This window comes from Meles meles, chromosome 16, assembly GCF_922984935.1.
Source record: "Meles meles chromosome 16, mMelMel3.1 paternal haplotype, whole genome shotgun sequence".
NCBI classification, from domain to species: domain Eukaryota; kingdom Metazoa; phylum Chordata; class Mammalia; order Carnivora; family Mustelidae; genus Meles; species Meles meles.
Genome location: NC_060081.1, coordinates 20,537,666 through 20,565,602, shown reverse-complemented (window position 1 = coordinate 20,565,602; position 27,937 = coordinate 20,537,666). Strand labels below are relative to the sequence as shown.

Here is a 27,937-nt window from a genome sequence, read left to right as displayed (position 1 = left end):
CTGAATGCTTACTATAGTGTCACTGTGCTAAGCACATGACATTCTTCAACTCATCGATCGACTCCTCTTTCTGGTAACTCTGCCACGTAGTTATTATCATTTTCTTAACACATAAGAAAGTCAAATTCCTTGCTCCCTGCCACATGGCTAACGAGTGACAGAGCCAGGATTTGAACCTGCCCCTGGCCGAGCCATCATCATGCCATTGTGTATCTCTGTGTATCTGAAAGCTTGCACGAACTGGTGAAATACAGAACAAGAGGCTTTTGTCATTGGACTGTGCAGTGATGCTTTTTCCAGGGTGGGAGAGGCTCTCGGATCACATACCATTTCTTCTAGTGACTCCAAACACAAAGGGCCTGGACTCTTGATTAGCCCCAGGTTTGGAGTCAACACACATAAGGTTGCAGTTTAAGGGCAAATAGTCCCGTAATCCGGCCAGATGCTTTCCGGGAGAGGAAACTTTATGAGAATTGAGAAAATACATAGGGAAAGTAAAGTGGGGCTTTCTAATGGCCTCCCTCTGGGTCTCACTCTCAACACCTACATCACTGGGAGTAGTTTCCTACCTCATGACTAGAAAATGTGGTTTTATAATATGAACCTAAAGAAGCCCAGAGAGGAAAGGGGATGGAAAAGGACATGGGCACCTTTACACAAGAAACATTTTAATATGCTTTCTTCAGAGTTTTCAATAAAGGGTTATAGAAACGGAAGCTATTTTTAAGTGGCTAAGTGCTTTACCTTTAGGGCCTCACCAACTGAACATAAAAGTACCAAAAAAGATGGAAACATTCCCACTTGCCAGCCTTTGTTATGACCTTCAGAGTGACCCACCTGTAGGATGGAAAACAAGTGCTTTCATCCAGTATCTGAGATCAAAGTTGTGGGTCTTCACTCTTCTAAGTCTAAGGGGTGTAGGCTGCCCGCATCCTCACTAAGAAAATGCATGGCCTACGTTACAGGGAGAGGAGGAAGCACAGAGCGTAACCATCTGTGCTGTTACTAAGCCCTGCTGTCCCACAGGACGAGGCCTCAGTCTGCAGTGGGTGAAGGGGGACAGAGGTATGATGATGGGGAGGACAAAACCACAACAGACAGGGAAACCGAGCCTCCAGCCTGGCCACACACCCTCGTTTCATCAATGAGCAATCAGATAGCATACTTCCATTTGAAAACATTATACATCTCAAACGTAATTAAGAAATTTAGACTGGCATGAATATGTAATGTACACATTGCTCTGCAGATGCCTTTCCCGTCCGACAGGCTGGTGCCGACTTTAATTTGGAAGAAATCCATTTTCATACAAAGGTAACCAAGAGTGACAGGAAATAGGAAGCCTACATCATTTGTCTTCTGTGAACTTAGGGGAAAAAAATCAGTTAATTGCTTTTCTAGGAAGCTATTTTGTGGAATCACGGTGCTTTATCTTTCTGCTCATATTCATGGTATAAATGGTGATTTTTAAATGCCCGGCGTAAATATGCTGATTAATCAATACACCTTAAACTATTTAATTACTTCTTTTAATAAATAAAACTCTGATCAACCAAAAAACAGCTTTGCTGTTCTTGTGGATTAATTATCAACCACTACGAAAACTCCTAATATACATATGGTCTATTAATTGATACTCAAACTCACGTGTCTCCTTCCTTAACTAAGAGTAGCAGGCCCTGCTTTCCTCTCTTCCTTCCCTGGCTTTTCAGATCTGTTCTATTCTCAACCATCAGAGCCCCTCTGCAAGAGCCATCTTAAATCACTGCTACTTATTAAATTAATAACAAACAGAAACTAAAATGTGTTATGTTTTGGAGGACCACTGAAGCTGAATCTTGCCAAACAAACTGACTTCATGGGCCATGAGACCCATATTCCCATATTTTGTCTCAAGAGCACTGGATATTAGGCCTTTTCTCTAGGATTGTCCCATTTCTGCCTTCCTATATCACCTAGCATATACATACGTATTTTTTAGTTTGGGGCCAATAGAAAGCACTCTTTTCAAATCTAAAATTATCATTTCAATAACAATTTCTTATTATTCCATGAGCCAAAGACAGATACGGCATGAAGTTAATGATGCATAAGCTCCAGGGCCGCTTAAGCGAAGAGTCTTCTAAGGCCTCAGGAGGGGCTCTAGCAATGAGTTAGTACTTGTTTTTGAAAAAAATTTCAAGCATAAGGTAATTTTCTACTCCTGTTTTCCTGAAGAAAACCCTCAAGATGGTATACATTTTTGGTCCCACAAAACTTGTATCTGCCCCACTAGGTTAATGGTCCCCAGTGCCTGGATCTTGAATTACATGTTAAGGGCAAAACATTTATTTTGTGTGTGTATGTGAAACAAAAAATAATTTGCTTCAACTGGAAATAAGATTTAGTGTTCCCTACCTTAGAATGTTCTAGAATGCATCCGCAGCCATTTCTTATGTCTCTGTCTTACACCTAACACTTGTCACCCTTCCGAGTGGCACTCCAGGGAAGGCTCACTTAATGAGGGATCGCATCAAGAATAAAAAAACTCAGCTATAATAACAAAAATATGTTTTTCATTAAACACAAAACTGAGCTGGGAAAAACCAGCCAAGAGACAGGTGTATCAGTTAAAGAACTCCCTTGAGGTCTTTAACTTCCACATCAAATTGCACTGAATTTTTCCACACTAATTACCTATTATTGAAGACTAAAGAATTATAACAAATAATTCACCATGGCAGCGCAGCAGATAGAGTACAGATGTTGTAGGAAAAATAATGAAGAACTTATGAAGTATAAAATCAGGCAAAAGAGATTCACAAAGTCTCAATTTTTTAAAATAACGATTTTTCTACTACAAGGATTATGAAGGTGAGGAAATTCTCTAGGACCAGGAGGCCAGTTTTTTTTTTTTTTTTTTAAAGATTTTATTTATTTATTTGACAGAGAGAGATCACAAGCAGACAGAGAGGCAGGCAGAGAGAGAGAGAGGGAAGCAGGCTCGCTGCCGAGCAGAGAGCCCAATGCGGGACTCGATCCCAGGACCCCGAGATCATGACCTGAGCCGAAGGCAGCGGCTCAACCCACTGAGCCACCCAGGCGCCCCCAGGAGGCCAGTTTTAAATTTAGTTTGGACTGCACGTGAGAGAAACTGTATATTAAAAGCTAAGTGCTAGAGTCTAATTTATTTAATTCATGTAAAATTTCTTGCACGCAGAGATCACGTCTTTGTTTTTTTTTTTAATTTCTCCTATCACATTGCATCTAGTCATTGATTTGATTTCTTATGAGGACTGTACCTCCACAATGCCATATACAGCTATATTTGCATCTCCCTTGTCTTTACATCATTTTTACCTAACACTTCCTTCTAGCCCCCAAATCCTTCACACTGGCATAAATCTTGCTCTATAGCTAATGTTCTGGGAAACTATACTCAAGTCAAACAAAAGTTCCTTCAGTTCACAACCTCTATAAATTTCCCTAAAAAAATGCATTCCCTACCTCACTGGAAATTAATGTCAGTACTAGCAAGAGGACATTTTCATCTAGGTACTATATGTGTTTAAAAAAATACTAGTAAGGGGCATCTGGGTGGCTCAGTGGGTTAGGCCTCTGCCTTCAGCTCAGGTCATGATCTCAGGGTCCTGGGATCGAGCCCCACATCAGGCTCTCTGCTCAACGGGGAGCCTGCTTCCTCCTCTCTCTATGCCTGCCTCTCTGCTTACTCGTGACCTCTCTCTATCAAATAAATAAATCTTAAAAAATAGTAAAAATAATAAAATAATAATAAAAATATTTCTTGTTTGCCATGTTTGTTTTATTCTCTCCAAAAAATAAAAGCAAATGTTCCCTCAAAAAGTAAAACCTGATTAGTCGATAAAATTCTTCAGTTTCTCTGCTATGATTGTGGATTTTATAGGGATGTCCTATAAACACTGAGTGACATGCCTGCAAAAGATATTTTTTAATCTCCTGGAGTACTGTAAAACAAACAAGCAAACAAAAAAACTCTTTGAGTCTGAAGGATAGGAAACATAACTTATAGATACTAACTATCCTGCTGCTAACTGGGAGTCATTTTCTTATTATAATAGACTAGACAGGAACACACAAGTGCTGCAAAATTCACATTATCATATTTTCCATAATATGCAGTTTTTTGCTAAAATAAGGATTGTATTATCTCCCCTACAATAAAAACACCAAGAAAACAAAACAAAACAAAAAGCAGATCCACCAATTAAAACTTTGTTCTGCAAGCAATACTTCTTACCTCTTTTCTATCAATGTATGATTGGCCTCTTTAAGGTGTTCAGTATAGAATGTTAGGAAAGAATCAAGTGGACAGGCTCAATGTCATTACATGGGGGAAATGAAACACTTCCTGTATAAAAGCTCTGATTTTTCTTGGTATGACTTTTTATCTCAGGCATTTCCCTCTTTCTGTGATTACCGAACCGTACTACAATGTGTCATTCCCAATCTGGGGTCTTGGAAGGGCGTCCTGAAAGTGTCCATATTATTAATGACATACCCAAAAGCCTAATGAAAACTGTACTGTTATCTGCATAAGGCTGTACTGGTTATCAAAGACTGGCTTTTAACCAAGACTTTATAAACTCATTGGGTTATAAAGTAAATAAATGAATTACTACCTAATAAATTTGAAGTTTCTCTGGCACACAAAAATCATTTTAACAAGGAATCAATTGGAATTAAAATTATAATGGATTCCTGGTAGTTACAGTCACCTCTGTTCAAGGATAAGCCATGTTTTATTTGCCAGGTCATTTGATGATGATAACACAAATCAAAGGGCCTGATAAATTCAGTTTTATAAGGGGATATTAATACGTGTTTCCCACAAACTTTTCAAACTACAAATGCTTGCAGAAGTTATATGCTGCTTCTATTAATTCCTAGGAATACTTTATGGGATCCATCATAAACGAATGATCAAAAGGAGTTACTGATGTACATGTCACTTAATTTCCTCATTAGAACCTGTGTAAACATCTCAGAATTTAAAAAAATATTATCTTCTCTAAGGGCAATATGTTGATCTCCCAACTGGTGCACAGTGCTTTCTGAGGTGAGAGCTCAGCTCATAAATTATTAAGTTCAGGCTTGTCAGACTCCAACAAGAAACATCAAGTCATTTGTGTTTTTATTTGGTCATTAAACCAAATTAAGATACAAAGACTATGCTAGCCACAGTGTTATTCCATCTTTAAAACCGAGTATGTCAAAAAGGAAAAAGAAACTGAATGGTTCCTAAGTCCAATACTCTAGAATTCACATTTTATGTTGGTTAGCATACCACATCACAGCAAAACAAACCAAAAAATGTGCATGTGTGCTTTTTCATATGCTCTTGACACGTGCCATCAATTTGGAATATAGGAGGAAATGTGCTTCTCTAAAACAGGACTTCATTTTCCATCCAGATTTACAGTTCAAGTAGACGAGACTCTTTGCTTCCTCTGTGATTATGTGATTTGCCTTTTTCTGTTCTCATATTCCACACATCTAGTCTACACATTTTGTAATGCAATAAATACATACTTCAGATTAAATTTAAGATGCAAGAATCTGAACTTAAGATTTCACTCTCTTCATATAACCTAAGATTATTTTCATAGGACAAGGCGAGTCATTACTTGATTAACATCAATTAACCTGAATTTTAGGTATTACAATATGGATGAGACATCTGATACATTTGACTATTCACCACATTCAATACTGAGTCATTTAATAATTACTTTAAAAATCATGGTAAGGTTTCCTTTATGTCTTGGAACATTTCAAACCTGACAAAAATGTTGAACTTCTGAACTCTTTTACATAATAACTAACCTCTTTTTTACAATACTTCTACTCTTAATACATAATATCCATGTCGACACTGACCCATTCACACACACACACATACGCACACAAAAAATCCCTTGAGGGCACGTGTACCCGAATGTTTATAGCAGCAATGTCTACAATAGCCAGACTATGGAAAGAACCTAGATGTCCATCAACAGATGAATGGATAAAGAAGATGTGGTATATATACACAATGGAATACTATGCAGCCATCAAAAGAAATGAAATCATGCCATTTGCGACGACGTGGATGGAACTAGAGCGTATCATGCTTAGTGAAATAAGTCAATCGGAGAAAGACAACTATCATATGATCTCCCTGATATGAGGACATGGAGAAGCAACATGGGGGGGTAGGGGGATAGGAGAAGAGTAAATGAAACAAGATGGGATTGGGAGGGAGACAAACCATAAATGACTCTTAATCTCACAAAACAAACTGGGGGTTGCTGGGGGGAGGTGGGATTGGGAGAGGGGGAGCGGGCTGTGGACATTGGGGAGGGGAGGCGAACCATAAGAGACTATGGACTCTGAAAAACAACCTGAGGGTTTTGAAGGGTCAGGGGTTGGAGGTTGGGGGAACAGGTGGTGGGTAATGGGGAGGGCACGTTTTGCATGGAGCACTGGGTGTTGTGCAAAAAGAATGAATACTGTTACACTGAAAAAAATAAATAAAATGAAAAAAAAAAAAATCCCTTGAACTGTTGAAGGAAATTCCTTCCCTGACGAACACAGACACATAACCACATATGCTGGAACTTAAAAAAAAATGGTGATACTCACTTTGAGATTTTAAGAAATCATTATTTATGTGTATAACCTCCTTCAGCAATGGCTACAAATCCTACCACATGAAGTCGGTCACACACTGAAAATTAAGAAACATGGGCACTGGATTTATAACTGCCGAGCCGTCACTGAGAACCACTCAGATGTATGTAGATGGCACTGACAAAAGACTCACCTCTCCTTGTTTGGGGATGCTGAACTTGGAAAGCTTGGCCTTGGCTCTGGCGGACTCTGGCTTGGTGGCTGGGACTCCCCTGTACGACGTGCAGTGCACATTGGTTTCTGTGGATGATTTAAGCTTTGGAGACTCATCAGGAGCCTGATCTTGTCCGTCCATCGGCCGTACATATGCAGTGGGTTTCTGCTGGACCAGACTGGGTTTTGAAGCCAGGGATGGAGGAAAGTTCTGAACACAGTGTCCGCTGCTGCTGTGCTTGGCTGCCACAGCAGGTGGCCTTTCCTGGGTCTGAAGACCCACCTCTACATTGCACACTTGTTTGGCTCGTGGCTGCTGTCTGCCAACACCATCTCCAAGCAAGGTCCTGAGAGAGCCTTGTTGTGCTGAGTTGGAAGAAGAAGAAGAGGAAGAAGAAGAGGAAGAAGAAGAGGAAGATGAGGATGAGGGGCTCGACACAGACTGGTTAGGTTTTTTATTATGGTTCTTTGGGTTAGCAGATCTGTTCAAATCAAGCAATCTGTGTCCGTGCTTACTTGCTCTCTGTTGGCCATCCGATGGCGGGTGCCCAGCCTTCTGCCAGCCCATGGTGCCCCTCTTACTCTGCTGCGTGGGGACAGCTGCTGGTGTGGAAGACGCAGTGCTACAGACAGACGAGGGCTGGGTCTGGGCTCTTGAATCTGCAACAAAATGTTCATCGATCTTGTTCACAGGAGCCTGAGGAACCCCAGGTTTGGGAACGCCCACAAGATGACTCTGATTAGATCTATCAGTTAAAAAGTCTTTCATTTCATCGTAATTGCCTAAAGTATTCTGGATCCGGTTGGAGAGCTCATCCCCCTTGTTCGTCTGGAGAAAGAAAAACACAACAAGCACCCTGTCGTTAGAGAGAAGAGAAACACAGGAGACCAAAGGGAGGTGCCTTGATGGCTCACAGAGTCAGGGCTGTCACATTCAGAATGAGAGCTGGGAGATGAAATCAAAGTCGCCATCTCCGAAGTCTGTCCACACTGCATCGCACCAGGACCAGGAGGCCGTTAAGAGCCTCAGACTGCATCAAAAGGGAACCTACCCGCAGTGGTGTGATGCCACTATGGAAATCAGGAAAACAACCACCGTAGTAGCTTTGCAAAACTGTTGGGATTGAAGCTTTCCAGGATTGGGGTTTCTTCTCTTTTTTATAGTCCCTTTGGAAGCTTTTCTTGAACATTCAAATTTGGCTCAAATTGTTCTGCTGACAATTTCTAAATATATAATGATTCTTGCCAGAAACCCAGAGGGATAGGCAGAAGAAGTCAGCATACAGCTTAAAATGCACACAGGGCTTGATGTGCAAGGAGCCACCTGCCTAAACTACCCAAGGTTCTGTGCAGGCCGCAGACGTTAGTGAAATCTCAGGCCTTTTGCTTTGGGAGACAGCTTGTATCTCTGGCCTTTGGTGTAAGTGAGAAACAATCCGGCAGGTTTTTTCTCATTACCCCATCAGGTAGCCTGACTGCAGCATGACCCACGTGTGGCAAATAGGTTACCCAACCTCTTTTTATTTTCTAATAGCTTAGATTTAAAAAAAAAAAAAATACAAGTGTCATTGACTTTGAAAATCAATGCAGAAATGAAGTCTATACTATAGATAAAAATCACAACAAGCAGCTCTCTTTATTAAGCAAAAGCTACATTTTACTGAAGGAACAGGCAGTCAAGTCGTGTGAACTGGATGCCAAGATTTGTGGGAGAAGACCTCCTTCTGAGTGGCTGAGCTGCCTTCCTGGGCTGAACAGGCAGAAAAGCAACTGAAGTTTGGTTGGTCGACTCTTCCAGGAGAGACTGCCACCACAGGGGGAGAGGTACAAGTGAGGGAGAAGATGAACAACTAAAAACCATCTACCTTGTAAGGTTCACTGAAGAGGGAGTAACTTGAATTAAACGTGCCATCATCTTGCTGAGTTTCCTGATTTCTTCTTTCTCGTTCTTTCCTCCGTAACACATTTCTGTCTGGTTCATAGACACTGCATCAGGAGAAGGAAAAGAGAACAACCACATAGGAAAAAGTTAAAGGTTAAAGCCCAGTGGAACATTCACCTGATCGCAGAAGTCTGGGTCATGGACGAATGGCTGTGATAGGGAGAACAAGGATCAGATTAGAGCCAGTATAAGCAAGCAGTAGGAGCTTGGGTATCTGATAATTACATTCTTCAGGAGCAAAAAAAATCCTTAGGGCAAGTTCCAACCAGTACTAGACCTCTCTGCTTGATATGTAAGACAGGAAATATCTAAGCAACTTTGACAGGAGAAGACTGAAAGTAATCTTAAGGCAGACGGTAATTACAGCAATGTGTAAATAGAAATTATGAGCATATTTTCCCCTTATGACAAAGCCTCTGAGTGTTATATGGGAATGCCCCTGTTCTTGTCTTTCTTTCTTTTTTTTTTGCATGGCTGTTTCTGTAGTGATTCTTTCATTAACTAGCTCCCTAAAGAGCTGTTAAAACTCCATGCTGCAATGGTTTTCACAGTTATGAGCCTTCTTCTGATCTCTGTTAATCAGTCAAGTCGTCAAACTACTACTGAATCAATTCTTCCTTCTGATATATTTGACACTATCACTCCTCCTAACTATGAAAAATGTGCCAGGAGGAAGGGGTGCAGGCAACGCAGGGAAAGAACGGAAATTGAATTATGGTGTGTCATCAAGGATCTCAGCCTTTTTGTTAAAGAAAATTAATATCTATTCTCCCAAAATACAATTATGAAGTGACCAGACACCAGATAACTGGGAGGACTAAGAGAGAAATAATGTTCCTTCCCCCTCATAAGGAGAAAATAAAAGGGCTAATTCAACTAATAATAAGGAAGTGACCCGTTTACTGAAGGAAGGAAATACACTTGTTTTTTCAGCTCCATATATAAAGAAATCTGGCTTCAGTGGAGAACTGACATGTCCCTCAGAATGAGCATTGTCTTCATTTCCTAGCAGAAGCATTTGGTTTAAGTGACCTTGTTTTGCTTTGAGCTACCATCTGGTCTACTGTATAGACACCTGAGCTGGGAGGTAGGATAGCTGCCTACTGACTATGATTCTCCCATACCAGCAACATGATGATGGAAAAGCCACACCATCTCTCTGCACCCCAGTGTCTTCATTATAAAACAGGGATGTTTAATGGCATTGTAAGGTTTAAACATGAAGGTAATCTACAAAATGGCTTTGGAAGAGCTATAGGTGCCCAAATTCCAATGTATTGCTTTTAAATGTTGTTAATAATGAAAGGAGCTGTGGGTTCCCAGAAACATATGAAGAGAGTGAGATTCTGTTTCATCTTGTTTTGTTTTAGCTAAATTGCTATCTTGAGTCCAAGAGAAGATGTCGTGTCATGTAGCTGTAGACGACACAAATAAAATGATCATAAAATAAATACTGCTTATCCTTCTAGCTCTGCCCGGGTGGACAGAATATACTTTAAACTCACTAAGGGGCAATGCCAAATGCACTTCCAGCGAGGCGGTGAGAACACCTAAGGCATTTCATTTAAATTTAAGATTAGGGTATGTTAAAATACCCAGAACATGTCACCTATTAGCATTTTAATTCATCTTTAGTACATTACCCGAAGTTATTAGATTGGGGAATCCAGCCAGTGACCTTGACATAATGGAGGCTGCAGCCACAGCCTTACCAACTGAGAGGCTCACAGCTCCAACATCACCATCACTACGAATTCTCTGGGTGGCTATGGTGATGGCGACTGGCAGAAGGGAGGGAGAGAATGAAAATGACACTCTTATTCCCAGAACCAGTCTTCCAGTTCAAAGAAGAGGCTAAAAGAAGGGGCTAAAATGGTCCCGCCTTGCTTGTGGACATTTGCAGTATGAAACCCCAGATCTTTCGCGAACATTCCATGGATTTCAAATGGAGACCGCTCTGACGACACACGACTCATGCTGTGGATGGGCATGAAGTGAGCTTTAACCAAGAAGCGGATTCGAGTTTTAGTACGAACTTGCTCCCTTTGGGGCCAACACCAGCATATGCAGTCAGAAAAATAAGCTTGCATTGCATGCAGTGCCTTTCTTCCCCTCTCCGATACGTGCGGACATCTGGGAAGCACCTAGTGTGCAGAACTTCATGCACAGAGATTTCCACAAACATGCTCGCTGTCCTCGGGCAAGTCAAACCAATCATACACACGAGACTGGTGTGATGCGTGAAGTGGCCTTATGTGACATGGAGCAGGCATGTGGTCATTAAGGATGATTGCAGGGCTTCTGAGAGGTCCCCATGCCCAAAATAGTACCTCCTGCATCTGCTGGCTGATGACTGAAATTCCACAACTAGAGAGTCATTCCTCTGGTTTAAGATGTCTTCACCCCTGAAAGAAATGCAGACACCACAAGAAGGGGAAACACTTTTTAACCTGATCAGCCCTTGGTGTCTGAACACGCATGAGCTTGTCAGCACTTCTGCCAAAGGCCAAGGGGAAAGGCATAGGACATCAGGGTCCAAACAAGGTCCAAATAGAAGGTGTTAACAAAAAAAAGGCGGAACATGTAAAGTTTAGCAATGAAAACAAATTCATAAACTCTACCTAATTCACCCCGTGGGTTAGATGTTTAGCATTAAACTAAAAGCCATCATCAATTAGGCAGTTATCAGACTTGTTACACTTTCAAGGTCAGGGTTACAGTAAGAATCACTTCAAAATATGGGGAAGCTGGAGGTGAGAGGAAAGCTGCTCTTCTTTAATTAAATCTGCCTCATTCCCCAATCCATTTAAAGGTAATCAAAAGCACTCCAAGATACACACCCCTGCTGCTAAAGCTCTCCAACGAGGCTCTGCCTGCACACCCAGGCTATGGCTTCTCATACTAAGAAGGACTGAACACCCCCAGGACCACCACACATAGCTAATAGAACTGCACTGGCCATCTTTTATGGGACTGCCATGATGCTTGTGCCTGCAGCACCCTCCATGCCACCAGATGAAACCAGAAAGACCAAAAATGACAACCATCCCCACCTTCTCCAGAATAGAGCAAAGGAAACCCAAAGAGAGAGCCAGTACTTCTTCAATGCCTTCCCTTTGGTTTCTCTTCTCCTTCCTTGGAAGGCAGCTCTGTCGCCTTCACTGAGCATTTAACTCTTGCTGATGGTGACCCAGCTGACTCCTTCTCCTCCACTAAAACCACAACTCCCACCTGTCATGTCAGGCCTTGGAAACTAAAATGTCATCTGCTTAAAACAAATGTCATTGTAGAGAAAGTCTGGACTTGCCACCTGCTATCTTTCTCTAAGCGTCTGAAACTCTTATCTTTTCTACCAACACTAAATGTTTCAACTCAGAGAGACAGTATCTTCTCAACAGTGAGTCCACCATTCCACTAATTGCCAGTGAAATCTGTGCAGGTACTTACAATTCCAGAGAGTGCCTTTCTCTTGGTATCTCACCATTAAAACTCAGTCCTCTTCCCTTCTCTCCCATTCAAGCAATGTAAAGACCATGCCAATTGCTTTAGAAACAAAGGCTGAAAGTCAGGTCAGCTTCCCTGGGGATGGTTGACTAAAGTTGTAGAAAATTCCTGGCACGCCAATATATATGTTAGACTCAGTAAGAGCCTCATCTTATGAGCTATGTTATTTTTGTTGTTGTTACTAGCAGATGGTAGAATCTCTATCATCTGTAAAGTTATTCCTTATTTCCGTGAAAATTATAAGAATCACACTCCTCAAATGTATGTCACCAAATGTATTTATTTATTTTGTATGAAAGTGGAGGCAGCCAACTGCTACAATATTATTTATTATTTATTGCAGATGCATAACATTCCCAGGAAATGAACCTTTTTAATCAACTCCCTTTAAAAGACTTATTTATTTTTAGAATTTAAAAAAAAAAAAAACAGCCAATGAAAAATGTAGTAAAAACAGTTCGGATCATTTCCTTTTATTTGCTTTTAATCTATAAAATGAGGTAAGTGTAGGGTTCAGGCCAAAGCTAATTATGCTGATTAGGTAAGAATAGAATTCTAAACATGAAATTATCACCATTTCCAATTAATGTATTCTTGATCACATGGTAACAGTATGAGACTAAATAATAGTAAAACCTTTGAGTCAGATGGTTTCTCCCTTCCACTGAGCTCAAAACATTTTATACATAGGTCCCTTAATTATCCTTACAATGTCCCTTGGAGAAAGACAAAGATGGTGGGTATCGCTGCAGGGCTAACTTTTTTAAAGATCAAGGAACTTACGGTAAGAGTTTGATCATCAAAACAATGTCACAAAGAAGTCATCATGTAGAAGGGACACCAATGCCAATCCATGGAAGAGGACTGACCCAGGAGCAAGAGGAGGGCACACTTCCTACAACCCTGATGTCTACAAGCTCACACTATCAATAAACAGTAAATGTGAGCCTCACAAAAGCAAAACAGGACAAATGAGACATAGGGAAGCTACTTTGCATTCAGAGAGAACGAAAAGGAGAATTCTAGAATAAAGTCTGGGTTGTTAAAACTGTTTACAGTCCCCAAAAAACAAGACAAAAATCAATTTCTTTCCACAGTCCACAAGATAAAAGGATATCCTCCCAATACAGAAGAGTGGACTACAGCACAGATGAATGGTTTTAAAAATTACAGACTCTGAAGTAATAAGCCAGCTAGGGCTGCTAGTAACACCATTTTCATTAAATCCTACCCATCCTTCAGCCTGCACTTGTCTCTGCCCATATAGAAATTTGCATGTCTTATACTTTTAAGTCCTTCTTCCCTTCACTGTCCTACACAGCCCTACTATGGGGGACGGGTGCTGGAGCTGGTGGAGCTGCCTGCTCAGCAGAGCCCAGGTGTGGCCCAGAAGACCTGGCTGGCCAAGAGGGGCTACCTTCCGCCCTCCAGCACCCATCCATGTGCAGCCTGTTTACATCTGAACATTAGCTGCCAAAAAACTGCATTTCCCATGGAGGAGGCTTTCAGCCAAGGGTATATATAGCTAATTGCACCCCTTGACTAGAACTGTCTAAGTGTTTTCTTCTTTAACACACACACACACACACACACACACACACACACACTATCCTACCTACTGACATGTCTCCAGAGTTGAGGTCTGGAAAACAAGCCAGTTCAAGGAGGAGAGAGAACCACCTCCTACTGATCTTTTGGAGAAAGTTACCATGTTCTCCATGGCTAAAAACTACTCTACCCATCATACAGCAGAAATACAATTCACTTCAGTCCAAAATGATTTCCTGAAAGCCAAGATGTTAGAGGCAGGGGAGACAATGAGGACTGCGAGCAGCCTTTCCTTCTGCTGAGAAGCTGTGGTTTAGGAGACAGGGAAAGAGGGAAGGGGCCCATTCTAAAAGAGCATGTTAACAGCATGTGGTTGGGGCACTGTAGAAGGGAGCACAGGGAATCCAGAGCGCTCCCTACAAAAGACTTCATTTGAGCTGGGTCTTGAGGAAGGGCAGGTAGAGGACAGTGAAGGGAAGAAGGACTTAAAAGTACAAGACACGCAAATTACTATTAAGTGGCCTTTGAGAGTAGTTGAAGAGGTGACCGCTGCCCTCCCCACACCAGCCCAGGTCTTTAACCAGCTGGAATTCCATACTTAAAGTATTATTTGTTTGGTTTGCTCCACTGCTACCCTTTATGGCTTCCTTACCCTAAATAAGTTTAGCTGATCCCTTCCTAGAGCAGGTTTGATTTGGAGTAAATAAATGAAGGGTGGTGGCAGGGAAGAATAAAAGACACCCTATCCTTTTCCTTACAGTTTGCATCAGGACGGGCCTTGAACATCTTGAGCACAGAGAAAACAATCTTTTCAGGCATTCACATTCCTTGGACAAAATGTTAACCTGCCCCTGGAGTGTGCACTGGCAGCCATAGGGGCGAACAGGAAAAAAAGCACTAGGTAGAGAGAAGACCTTTTGCAGAAACTTTCCTGTTCTTTGGAGCAGCAACATCAACAATTGTGTATAATTAAAGAAACTTAATCAAACACTGCAAAATTATAACAACTGCTTTATGAGTCAAACTAATTATCATCTCTATTTATAAAGCAAATGATAAAACATAAGTAATCCCTTCTTCAGTCAGAGAAAAGCAAGACTGTTGAAGTATACAAATTCCTTTCTTAATCTATAGACAGAGCTGGGAGACTAAAAGACAGGAAGGTGGTCAGAGAGTGAGCAGGTAAGAGAAGCAAGTCAGACAGACACAGGTGGGTTGGAATCATAGCTTGGTAAAGAGACAAGGATCCCCCAACCAGAGTCCTTCAATGCCCTGGATGGTTGTAGACATGGTGCTGGTGCTGGGGGTGAGGGGTAGGGTGCAGGGAGGGTGATGGTGGTAGGGGTGGTGATGAGGAAGGAGGTAGGGGGTGGGGGATGATGGAGGTAATGGTCGTGATGATGGGGGTGTGGGTGGGGATGAAGGGGTGGTGGGAGTGGTGACAGTAAGAGGGGTTGGGATATTGAGGGGGGTTAGTAATGATGGTCATGGCTGTGGTGGTCATGGGAGGGATGGTGGTGGTAGGAGTGTTAGTGGTGGCATGGTGGTGATGCTGGTGAGAACAGTGGTGAGGCTGGTAGTTAAAGATCTGTTGAGGAATGAGGTCTGGTCAACAGTGCATATAACAAACCCTTAAATCCTGAAGAACATTACTCTGCCTGCTCACTTTTACTAGGCTTTTCTTGTAGAGTCAAGTAATTCCATTCCCACACCTCTTTACTCTGTTTTCCCCCAACAGCATTATACCACTGGCTTTGCCATCAGCTTTGTAAGTATGTGACCCCCAATATTATTTCTACCACAGATACCTTGGAAAGGTCAGTCCAACCTTACTTGTTTGTCTTTGATCAAAAAGGTGATGTCAGTCTTAGGGCGCTTGGTTGGCTCAGTGGGCTAAAGCCTCTGCTTTCAGCTCAGGTCATGATCCCAAGTTCCTGGGATGGAGCCCCACATGGAGCCCCACATCAGACTCTCTGCTCCGCGGAGAGCCTGCTTCCTCCTCTCTCTCCCTGATTGCCTCTCTGCCTACTTATAATCTCTGTCTGTCAAATAAATAAATAAAATCTTTTAAAAAAAAAAAAAGGTGATGTCAGTCTTAATTTCATCTTGAAATTCTCTTTGAGAGCATTTACAGATCTCTGCCTCAGGAATGCCCATCTCTTCTACAGGAATGGGAAAAGAATTGGGTGTGGTTTGTGCCAGAATCACTTGTCCTATACCACAGCTTCGGTGAAAGTAGGAAAGAGAAGAAAGTCACAAAATAATGAGCACCCACAGACAAATTTAGCCCACAAATATTCCAAAGAAAAATAATCTTTTGGGATCATCTATAACATTGTCGCAAGCCCATCGGGCCCAAAATAAATTTCGCTAATACCAACAAGCCTTTACACACCGCCACTGCATGAAGATCTTAACATGCATTATTTCACTGAGTAGTTTTCAAAACCCCAAGAGACGTTATCCCCCTCTACCAGCAAAGGAAGAAAAGGCTCTGAGGTTAACTAACTTGTGCAAGCCTCATAGCTGGTGAGCGACAATGCTGGGGTCCGAAGCCAGACAGCCTGGCATCAGAAACCGAATTCTTAGACTCTGCTCTGCTGGCTTCCTGGGGAATCTGCTCACTGACAGGCTTTGACAAATGGTATCCCCATCTTTTGCTAGTAAATGTCAGGCAGAAGGGTGTTAATTTTCAGATCATGACAATTTCAGTTCTTCTAAGATCTGCTCAGTCTCCTTGGTTGATAAGTGTTAACTCTAAGAATTCTTCTAAAACTTATAAAAAAAACAACGGGATCAGCAATTCAAATGAGTCAGCACTAGCAATTAACTAACACTCCAGTCCCAGAATTCTGTACCATGAATTCCTTTAAAAATACGGAATCCCATAATCACACTAACAAAGAAAAGATGCTTCTGCAACATGGTGCTGGACATTCGTTAGTTCTCTACTGATCATTTAGTGAATCCAAACTCCATTTCTAACTCAGTGGAAATGATGACTGCTCCAACTCTCTCTTGTAAATACCCTCCAGTGAGTTTTTAGAGAGATGACAGATAAATGACAGCTTTGCATTTCCAAGGGTTAAATGCTTTTCCTGAGAGATCTTAAGTCTTGGTGCCGTGAGAACAAGTGTCAGGTTCTAATGGAATTGTTCCATTATAAATAAACCACCAGGTTGTATGACAAGCAGCTTTCAAAGAGGCTTTCCACATAGTATAAACAGAGAAGTTAATTCGAGTTTCTTAACATGACCTTTTTCCTTTACAATATAAAAGTGCCTTGGGATGAAGCAATTACTCTGATTTACCATCTTCTCCTTGTTAGAATATAAAGATGCAGCAGAGCTTCACAAAAGCGGTAGTAACCTAACCAAATGAGACCCACCTATAAAGCCCCTACTATGCTATTTCAAAGAGCTCACTTCTAGCCAACAGCAGCACAGAGCTGGCATCAATCACAGTGTCCATTATTAGAAGGATGCTTACTCCCAGGACTTTCATGTTAGAGCCAATAAAGTACTTTTCCTCCACCAAATGCTCAGTTAAATTTCATTTTTATTTTATAGCATCAGTTTCTAAACTTCCACCCCTGGGAATTGTAAAGCCATATACAAGGAGGAATCACATTTAATAGCATGCTTATGTTTTAACAATGATGCCCTTCCGTACAATCCCTGTGTAGCCACTTAGGGTCACGGATGTGATGCCTTACACCAGAGGGCAGAAGGGTGGCAGAGTCCCCTCATATAACTTCCTGCTATCAGTTGGGTCAGGCTTCTGACAGAAAGCCCAAAGACCCTGAATACCAGCCATTAAAGAATGGCTCCTGTTCTCCCTGCATCCAACTGTTCAACTTCTTTTCCTCCCAGAACCACTAATGACATGCAGTCCCTGGTTGAGATGGGATTTCTGAAAAGGAGTTAAGAATTAACTTGAGCCACTTCCATCTGCTGAACTGAATTAATTTACCTGTGGGGTACAGAACTAGCCCCAAGCTAGAATGAAAGCAAACAGAGCTACCTTTAAGGAAAGAGAGAATTAAAGGAATATGTGTGTCCTCAAGTACCTTCTGATGTCCAAGCAATCTGCCAGACCAACCATTAGGGTCTTCCATGTAGGAAACACAATAGCAGCTATGATAAAAGACCTATTAATTTATCTGAGAGGGAAAGAGATCCTGTTTTGAAGATGAGAATGACCTATTTTAGTACAGGGTAGTCTATCGGCTTAGCTAGAAGTCTTCGTGGGTAAAGGGAGGAGGGAAGAGGAAAGTACGATGTTAAATCCTGAGTGTCTGCAGGAGAACAGAGAACCAATGAGAGGATGGAGCTCTATGTCACCAGGAATAGAAGTCTGGAGTATGAGACCTGGACTCCGTCCTCGATCACAGGGAAACAGAAGCCAGTGGGCAGATGCTCCCCAGCTCCCATCCTCCAATCTTTCTCACCTCAACTGCCACCTCAGGCCTTACATCCTGCCCCCGCCCCGGCTTCTTTTCTCCTCCCCAAGCTAACTCTCCCACTTGGACTCTGAAGCCTATTGCCCCCAACTCCACCTCCCCACAGATGCTACTTTCCTCTACTTAGTCGCCATCTTGGTCTCAACTGGGTTTCTTTCATCAGCTAATCAACTCATTCAAGGCCCTCCTATCTTCTAAAAATGAAAATGACAAGTCCTTCCTGACCCTCTGCCCCCTTCTGGCTGTTGCTCTCCATCAGCCACTGTTTTCTGCAGAACCACTTACACTTGCTGTCTCTCCGATTCCTGGTTTTCCTAAACACATGTGATCTGGCTCTGCTCTTCACTGCAAGGTCACAACTTCCCCACTAGGCAGTCAATAAATACTTTTCACTCCCCAACCTCCCACACAGCTACCACTGCCTCTTAAGAAGCTTTCTTCCCTAGGCTCTATGGAAATCTATATTTGTGATTCACTTACTGCCTTTTGGGCTACTCCTGAGTATGCTGTGCTTGTCTCTACTTTTATGCCACTCCTTTAGAATTTGTTGCCACTCAGGGTTCTGGCGAGACCTTGTTGTCTAAGCCTGGTCTCTTCTCGTGTGACAGTCTTCCTACTTATGTCATTCATTCCTTGCCTCAGGTGCCATTTTAACCTTAGTGATATGCAAGGCTCCAAGATTTACCCAAATCTCTCTTCTCAGCTCCAGATCCAATTATCAAACTATCCACCTGATCTTTTCAAGTCATGTTTCCCACAGTACACAGAACCCAGCAACTCTACACAGCTTATTGCCACTCCCTGACCCCAGCATCTGCCTCCAGTCTCTTACCTGGATGGCAAGTGGGTGTATGGCACCATTACCCACAGGGTTGCTTGGGTCAGAAACAAGGGCATCCAGTCAACCCCCCAGTCCTGTCAATATCACTCAAATTTGTTCAACTGTCTGTCTCCTTCTCCCCTGCTACCTCCTCAGTCCAGCCCACCAGTGGTTCTCTCCTAGTCCTTCACAGTGTCTCCTGTAGGGCCTCCCAGCTGTTCTTCCTGCCATTTGCTTTTCCACAGTGAAGGGGTATTTCCTAAAATAGCAGTTTGATCATGTCACTGTAATGCTCCACCTTCCCTTGGACAGAATTCAAATCCAGAATCCATGACCCTGCAGGACCTGGTCCCTGCTTATCTTTCCAATGTCAGCTCAAATCTCCCTCAGTCTCTACACTATGGCCTCTCTTTGAGTCCAGGGGTATGCTCTCCGACTGCCTACCTCCTCCTAATCCTGAAAGTCTCAATTTAGTGATGCTTCCCTCACGAAAACTTTCCCTGGCACCCTCAACAGACCCAAGTCCTGACCTATGTCCTACATAGAACCCTATACTCTCCCTCCAATCACATTTCTTACATGAATCCAAAACCTCTATTGAATGGTTAGCACCCCAGAAGAGAACCTGTGTCTACTTTCTGTAAAACTGTATTTCCAGCACCTAGAACACTGCCTGGCACAGAGGTGGCACTGGAAATAATATTCCAAGTACTTTAAAAATACATGGCAAATGATTTTTAAAATCTCTTCTCATTCCTTTTCAAAATTTAGCCTATTACATACCCCAATTTGAACAAACAGAATAAAAATCCATTCAAAGCCTGGGACTTAAAATGTTCTTTGTAGTTGTAGAGTATAACAATGGGAATCATATTAATAGTAGTACTGAGCAACTGTTTTGGTGCTGGAAAGTTTGTAAAGAAAATTTTGTTATTTTATTATCTCTCTCAACAAACTGTTATGTAGCCTTTATTTATGAAAAACACAGAATTTTAATAAATGAACATGCAAATATAAAAATGAAACAAAATCTGTGTGCCATAAACATTCTTCTGTTCATTTTACAGATAAATGCCTGTCTTCAATGGAGAAATGAGGCTTAGAAAATTTAAAAAAGAGTTGCCTAAACAGTAACTGTTGGAAATAAAATTCTAAATTCCACAGAAGTTCTGGATATTAAAAACAATTCAAGTGTTTAAAAATATATTTTTATTCAAAAAAATTAATTAACACTTACTATAGACAAAATGTCAGCTAGACATAAAAAAATACCCATTCTTGAGGACATTTCTCTAACTTACCATGCTGAAAGCTCGACAGTCGATTAAGCTTAAGTTAGAGGAAGATGTTAAAAATCATGAATTATTTGAACTCTATAGTTCTATAATTCATTAGGTGCTAGTGACAGTAAAGATGATTAATTCTAAATATCCGTATAACACAGTGTCAGAAAACCAAGGGGGTCTTCCTATGGCTGATGTATCATTCACAAGTTCCCAATTTTAATTAGACATGTAATCTATCATAAAAATATTTTATTAGATCCCTAGAACATTGGGAATATTATATATTATGGGGCTGCCTGCACATGATTGTAATTATCACAGTTCTTCAAGAAATGTAAAGAGGACACTCATACATACTCTGCCAACATATCTGCTTCATGTTATCTTTTTTAAAAATATTTTTATTTATTTATTTGAGAGAGAGACAAAAATAGCCAAAGAGAGCATAAGCAGGGAAGATAGGGAGATGCAGGCTCCCTGCTTAGGAGCCCAATGTGGGGCTTGATCCTAGGACCCCAGATTATGACCTGAGCCAAAGGCAGACGCCCAACTGACTGAGCCACCCAGGTGTCCCTGCTTCATGTTAGCATAAAATAGCTCTCCTCCCCTTCTCCTTTCCTCTCCTCCCTCACTCCTTACTCTTTCTGTCTCTTTGAATGTGTCTAATACACTACCATACACAACAGAGCAAATCCAATGTCACAGGCAGCTCTGTGGCATTAAATTTATGTGAAGAAAGTCTAGGAAGAAGGTTCTTCTTTCTCAAAATGCTGTGCCCAGAACAAGGTTGGGCAATTAGTGGCACATACTAGAGGAAGAGACAGGAGAAGAAACATGTGACTTCTCTTCTCATCTTTGATATCTGGCAATTCAAAATCAATTAACCTTCAGCTGAGTTAGCAGGTGTGGGCTTCCGTCCTGATTGCCCAGCTTTCAGAGTGCCCAAGGGTCTCCCTCCCCTAGACTATAGCGTCCACACCTCTCAGAATTAGCTGAGGACAATACCTGGCTTACATTAGGCACTCAGTTACCGTTTGTTGAGTGAAGGGATGGACGGCTGAATTGCCAGTCTTTGTTTTCACTTAACCCCTCCTTTCACTGAATAACCAGTAAGGATAAGCAATACAGTGAGTAGATTTATCTGGTCTGCTATGATACACAAAGGCCCTTCAGATATACATTCCGAAAGCAGCGGCCTCAAGGAGTTGATGAAGCAGGTTTTACCAAATAATTCTTTAATGACTGGCATAAAGAAACATGGAACTGTCATGTTGTCCCTTTGGAATTAAAAGGCTATGTGTATTAATACTATAATATCAAGGGGCGCCTGGGTGGCTCAGTGGATTAAGCCGCTGCCTTCGGCTCGGGTCATGATCTCAGGGTCCTGGGATCGAGCCCCCCATCGGGCTCTCTGCTCCGCAGGGAGCCTGCTTCCTCCTCTCTCTCTGCCTGCCTCTCTGCCTACTTGTGATCTCTGTCTGTCAAATAAATAAATAAACTTAAAAAAAAAAAAAGAATACAAGATACTGTAATATCTCAGTGGGAAACCTACCTGAAAATCACTGAACTTAAAGTTTTCTTGAATAAAAAGCCAATGATTCAAAGTCAACTTGAATGATAGAAAAGGGAAGCAATGCTAGCATCCCACTAAATAAGCAGAAATTTCCTACCAGTGGGCCTTTAACAAGGACCCTCCACAACTAGAAAAGATATTAATATTAGGCCAAGAATGAGGAGATCCAGGTAAGGTCCAGCTACAGACAAGTCAGGAACCACTGCGTGGCTTAGCAGGGTCAATAAAACCAATCCGTACAATGATCACTGGTTGTAAGAAGCAAATGAAGTCATGAAAGCAGAACTCTTTGAAAACGTGAAAGTGCTCTTCCGAGGTAAAATATTATTAATGCCTGGACAGAGGTGATTAAAATACCCACTATGCAGAAAGAAATACCACTCCTTATCCATCTCAGCCTGTCATTAAATACTGAATTTGACCTGAGGATTTCGTATTTAGTAATATACCATTCATATTTAGGATGTCACTGCAGCATTATGTAAACTGTAAAACAAAAACAAATTTAAAGTCAGTTAAATATCATTCTTAGGAGATTAGTTAACAAATCCTTGTTTCTCATACAATGGGAGACTATGTAGCCATTGGATAGAGGCGGTCTAAATGTACAGACATGGGAAAATATCCAAGACATGCATATTAAGTGGAAAGAATAAGCTGTAGAGCAGCATGGATGATATAATCTCTTTTACATAAAGGAACGTGTGTGTTTTACAGACATTTGAAAATCTTAAAATACTTATCTCTGAAGTGAACAATGAAGTGGCGGGGTTAGGAAGGAAATTTATATTCTTCTATCTAGCTTAGACGTTTTACAAGCACATTACTTTTTAATACAAAGCATATTTTTAAAATATTGACAGTGTTAAGTTTTAATTTGTTTCCCCCTTCCGGAGTATCTATAAACATGCAAAACATACAATTAAGGCAACGATTAGTAAATAGAGCACAGGTTTATATGCGACACTCTACCGGGATCCTGGCTCTCCCTACCAGGCTGGGCTCCATTTTTCTCCCCCCTCATTCCCCAAGGATGAACTGAACAGATCTCCCCACAAACCTAACCTGTAGTCTTTAATTCAACCAAACCCCACTTTGATCAAAGACTTTCTGAATCTGTCAGTAATTCCCCTGTACTTAAGCATGCCAAACAAACAAAAAAATCACTGTATTCATCCTGCTAGCATCTAATTGCATCTACACTGATACAATCTGAGTTTCAGACAAATAATCTGCATAATTCCCAGGGATAACTCAGAAGACAGCAGGTCATATCCTACCAGGTCTGGAAACATCTCTTTATGAACTCAACTTGTCTGCTTTTCCAGAGAGATACAGAACCTTAATACAACAAACCTGGGTACAGAGGCATCCGAGACTTTCAATTTATAGGCGGATAACAATTTAACTCAGAAAGGGCTTACTGAATTGCCAAAGCCCTCCACGAACTCCAAATTCTGCTCTCCTGGCTACAAATTAGTTAATTGTCCATTCTACTCCCTCATCTGCACTATCTGCTTCCAAATCCCTCCCCTCCTATAATTTCATCAGTACTTTCTCTGGTTTTTGTGTTAGACTGTCTCCTTAGCTCTTATCTAGTCTAATTTTGTTTGCTGTTTGAGAAATAGTATTTACTGTATTAATTATTTATTTTCAAGTTAGTAAGTAATAATGTTGGAATTTTAGATAAAAATGAATTGTTCTTCAGATTATAATATGCATTTCCTCTGTTTCAAATATTTATATTTTAAAAAGTTGTCTAGTATTTACATCTCATAAAACAAGTAAATTATCATTAATGCAACATCATCTCTTAATATTAGGTATATTATACATTATTAAACATTAAAGGTTATGACTAATAGCATCTTTTTATACTATTCTTATACTAGGAAAATATTGATAATTCTGCAAATTCAATGTGCCATTTTCTATCCATGTCAATTATTTTATCAGGCACATTAAATTCACAAGAGAAGAAACACTAAATATGTAACAACAGCACATCTTCACTAATAAAGAAATGCAAAGCAAATCAAAGTGAAACCATTTTTACCTATCCAATTAGAAAAAAATTTTTAAGTAAGCTGGAAAATTTATATTCAATCCTGTTAAGTGTTGGATGATAGTGGTGTCTCCCATGTGGCTGAAGGGAGCCTAGATCAGAACCAAGTTCCTGAAAACAGTTCTGCATTTTATAATTCATATTCAGAAACTTTAAAAATTCAGAATCTTTTACCTTGCTAATCTCCTCCTGGAAATCTGTTCAGGGAAATTGTCAGAAATGCAGAGATTTATGCAGATTAAATTTCATTGGAGAACTGTATACAAGAGAGGAAACTAGGAGCAACCTGATGTGCAATAATCAGAAAATTATTAAATCATTATTTACTATAGCCATTAAAACTCATGTATTTCAATAATACCTAATGACACAGGAAATACTCATAATGTAATGTTAAAGGAAAAAAAGGATAAAAATTACATAAGTAAATGATCAAAGTTTGTTAAAATTATACAAAAGTGTATTTCTATGTGCATATACACACACACACATATATATAGAAAAAAATCTAAAAGAATACCAAGATATTAATGCTGGCTATTCCTGAGAAATAGAAGAAATAAAACTTTCTTTTTCTTGTGTTTTCATTTGGTGTGTTTGATTCTTCACACACTGCGTGCACGGGAGGGCGGCAGTTCTAAGACACAGACAATAACAAGTGTTGGCGAGGAGGTAGGGACACTGGAGCCCTGTGCACTCTTTGGTGGGAATGTAAAATGATGCAGCCGAATTAGAAAACAGTATGACAGTTCCTCAAAAGGATAAAAACAGAATTACAATAAGGACTTAAGAATCCTACTTCTGGCATATGCCCAAAAGAATTGAAAGCAAGGTCTCAGAGAGCTATCTGTACGTCCATGTTCAGAGCCACATTATTCTTAACATCCAAGACGTGGAAGCAACGAATGGATAAATGAAAGGTGGTCTATACATATGATGGAAAAGTATTCAGCCTCAAAGGAACTTCTGACACTTGACATATACTACAATCTTATGGCTAAACTGTGTCACTCCTAAATTCCTGTATTGAAGCCCTAAGCCCAGGACCTCAGAATGTGACTGTACATGGAAGCAGGGCCTCTAAAGAAGTGATTCAGTTATGATGAGTCATTAGGGTGGGTCCAAATTCAATCTGACTGGTGTCCTTCCAAAAAAAGGAAATTTGGACTCACCAGGGAAACAACGAGGAAGCCCATGCGCAGAGAAAAGACCAGGTGAAGTGGAAAGACAGAAGCCATCTGCAAGCCGGCTTCAAAACAAACCAACCTGCTGACATTTTGATCCTTGAAATCCATCCTTGTGAGAAAGTAAATTTCTGCTGTATAAGCCACCAGTGTGTGGGTATTTTGTTCTATAATCCTAGCAAACTAATATATACAACATGGTCGGACCTTGAGGATATTATGCTAAGTGAATGAGCCAATCATATAGAGACAGATACTGTATGATTCCACTTGCATAAAGTACAAAGAGCAGTCAAATTCAGAGACAAGTGGAAGGTGGTTGCCAATGGCTGGGGAGGGGCAAATGGCAAACTGTTTAACAGACAGAGAGTTTCAGTTTTGCAAGACGGCAACAGTTCTGGGATTTGCTGCATTTAACACTGCTGAACTGTGCACTTAAAAATGATTAAAATAGGTGCTTGGGTGGCTCAGTGGGTTAAGCCTCTGCCTTTGACTCAGGTTGTGATCTCAAGGTCCTCCAATCAAGCCCCGCATTGGGCTCTCTGCTCAGCGGGGAGCCTGCTTCCCCCTCTCTCTCTCTGCCTGCCTCTCTGCCGAATTGTGATCTCTCTCTCTGTCAAATAAATAAAATCTTTTTAAAAATGATTAAAATAGTAAATTTTATGTTGCATGAATTTTACTATAAGAATAAAGAAAGTAGGAATCTGAATTTAAAAATTATTTCACAATTACAAATATACATATTTTATTAATATTTAGGATAAAGTATTATTTCTTTAATTCATGTCACTCAACAGTAGGGTAACAGTATTTTAGAAGTTCACCCCAATTTTGTTCCATGTAGTCTTCTCCATCTTAGTAAATAGCAACACCATTCTTCCAACTGGCCAAAAAACCTTGGAATCTTCTTTACATAAGAAAGGGGAGGAAGCTGGAAGGATCTATGCAATCCATGTGATAATGGGTTAGAGCTGGAGACATCAGCCTCAACTTATAGTCAGCTTAATATATATGCAGGTGGATAAATACAAAAATATGTATAGACATGTATTTATATACATAGGTTAGGATATACCCATATATGTCCTTGTTCTGTCAGTGAACCTAAGAAACATCAACACCTCAGTGGCAATGAGCAAGTCTCCAAATCTTGGTTTCCGAAACCATTCTACACTGAAAGGAACCAGAGCTTCTTGAGGAAATGTCTGATTTTAGGCCTGACACAGCAAAAATACAAACTATATCTGAACAAACTTGCAGCACCAAAAAGTAAGACCACCACCACCACCGGCAGGCAAATGTCAAACAAATCTGGAAACCAACTGGAAAAGCTTCCATTGCTGGAGCAAATTTGAACAAGAAAATAACTAAAATAGTATTGGAATATAACCCAAAGTAAAAAAGAAATACCTATGAGTCCATACTAAATAAATCCAAATAATTTATATAGATACTCCACCTCTAGACAGGAGAAACGTAACTCCGTACTTTTTAAGAACTATAGCTACATCCAATAACATAAGTAAATCTCACAAACACAATAGTGAGTGAAAAAAGCAACACAGAGAAGAATATCTACTATATAATTTCATTTGTATGATATACAAAACAAGTAACCATAAACTTCAGTATTAGAATTCAGGATAATGGTTATCTCTGGGGGGAAAAAAGGAAAAGAATAATGATTGGAAAGATGCCCAGGAGAGATATCTGAGATCTTGGCAACATTCTATTAAACTTGTTAACGATCTATGTTCTATTAATGATTTAATCAACTCAATGAATTAAACTTGACCACTACCTCATACTATGCCTGAAACCAATGTCAGTTGGGGGGGGGGGGGGCGTAAAACCACCTGAAATTGATTTTGGTGTGATATAGTGATTCGTTTCATTTTTTCCACATGGCAAGCCAAATGACCCAGCTCTATTAGTTGAAAAGACCATTATTTTCCCATTGCTATGCAGTGCCAACTTCTGCCATAAATCAGGTCTCCATAGAGGTGTAGTTCTGTTCCTGGACTCCTTTTTCAATTCCATTTGTCTATTTGCCTATCCCTTTGCCAACACTATATGGCTGAATTACTACAGCTTTATAATAAAGTCTTGATACCCAGCAAAGTAAGTCCTACAACCTTATTCTTTTTCAAGAGTGTCTCTTGGTATTCTTGACTATTTCTATTTGTCATACATATTTTGGAACCAGCTTGCCAGTTCCACACACAACTACTGGGAGTTCACTCAGGAACAGGTCTGCATACCCTCACATATGTCATAGCCACATCTCTTCCCTTGCCAAATATGGAAGCATAAAGATGTAGTTTTCCTTCACTTGGGTGCCTGATCGGGATTGCCATCACAAAAAGCCCTCACTCCCATTGACACATTATGAACGTGTAGCACAAGCAAGAAACAGAGCTACATTATAAAAAAAAAAAAAGAAAAAGAAATGCTAAAAATACTATGGCCTTGGGGTAGGAAGAGGAGTTATAAGAAAAAGATCCAATATTAACTCTGGATTTATTTTAAATATCTGAGCTACAACAAGCTTATTGCATATAGACTCATACACACAAATATGGGATACATGAATTGTTATTTCTGTATGAAACATCTGAGTTATTTGCAACTCTCTGAAATTAACTCAAACCATTTACCAGATGGTAAATCCTGGAAATAAATTTAAAATATGCAAAAAAAAAAATAC

The 27,937-nt window shown here is 40.5% G+C and overlaps 1 protein-coding gene across 9 annotated transcripts in view; it reads right to left on the bottom strand.

Annotated features, from left to right (window-relative positions):
- Positions 1 to 27,937, bottom strand: part of AFF3 (AF4/FMR2 family member 3) — a 568,940-nt gene that overhangs the window by 430,362 nt on the left and 110,641 nt on the right. For 5 of the 9 annotated variants that reach the window (XM_045981491.1, XM_045981489.1, XM_045981492.1 and 2 more), the window contains exons 3-5: positions 11,119 to 11,193; positions 8,712 to 8,832; positions 6,827 to 7,675 (exon numbers count right to left, since the gene is read on the bottom strand). In XM_045981491.1, coding sequence (XP_045837447.1) covers positions 6,827 to 7,675; positions 8,712 to 8,832; positions 11,119 to 11,193 — 1,045 coding nt within the window. The remainder of the gene's footprint in view (positions 1 to 6,826; positions 7,676 to 8,711; positions 8,833 to 11,118; positions 11,194 to 27,937) is intronic. The other 4 variants (XM_045981496.1, XM_045981497.1, XM_045981498.1 and 1 more) reach the window with 2 other exon arrangements.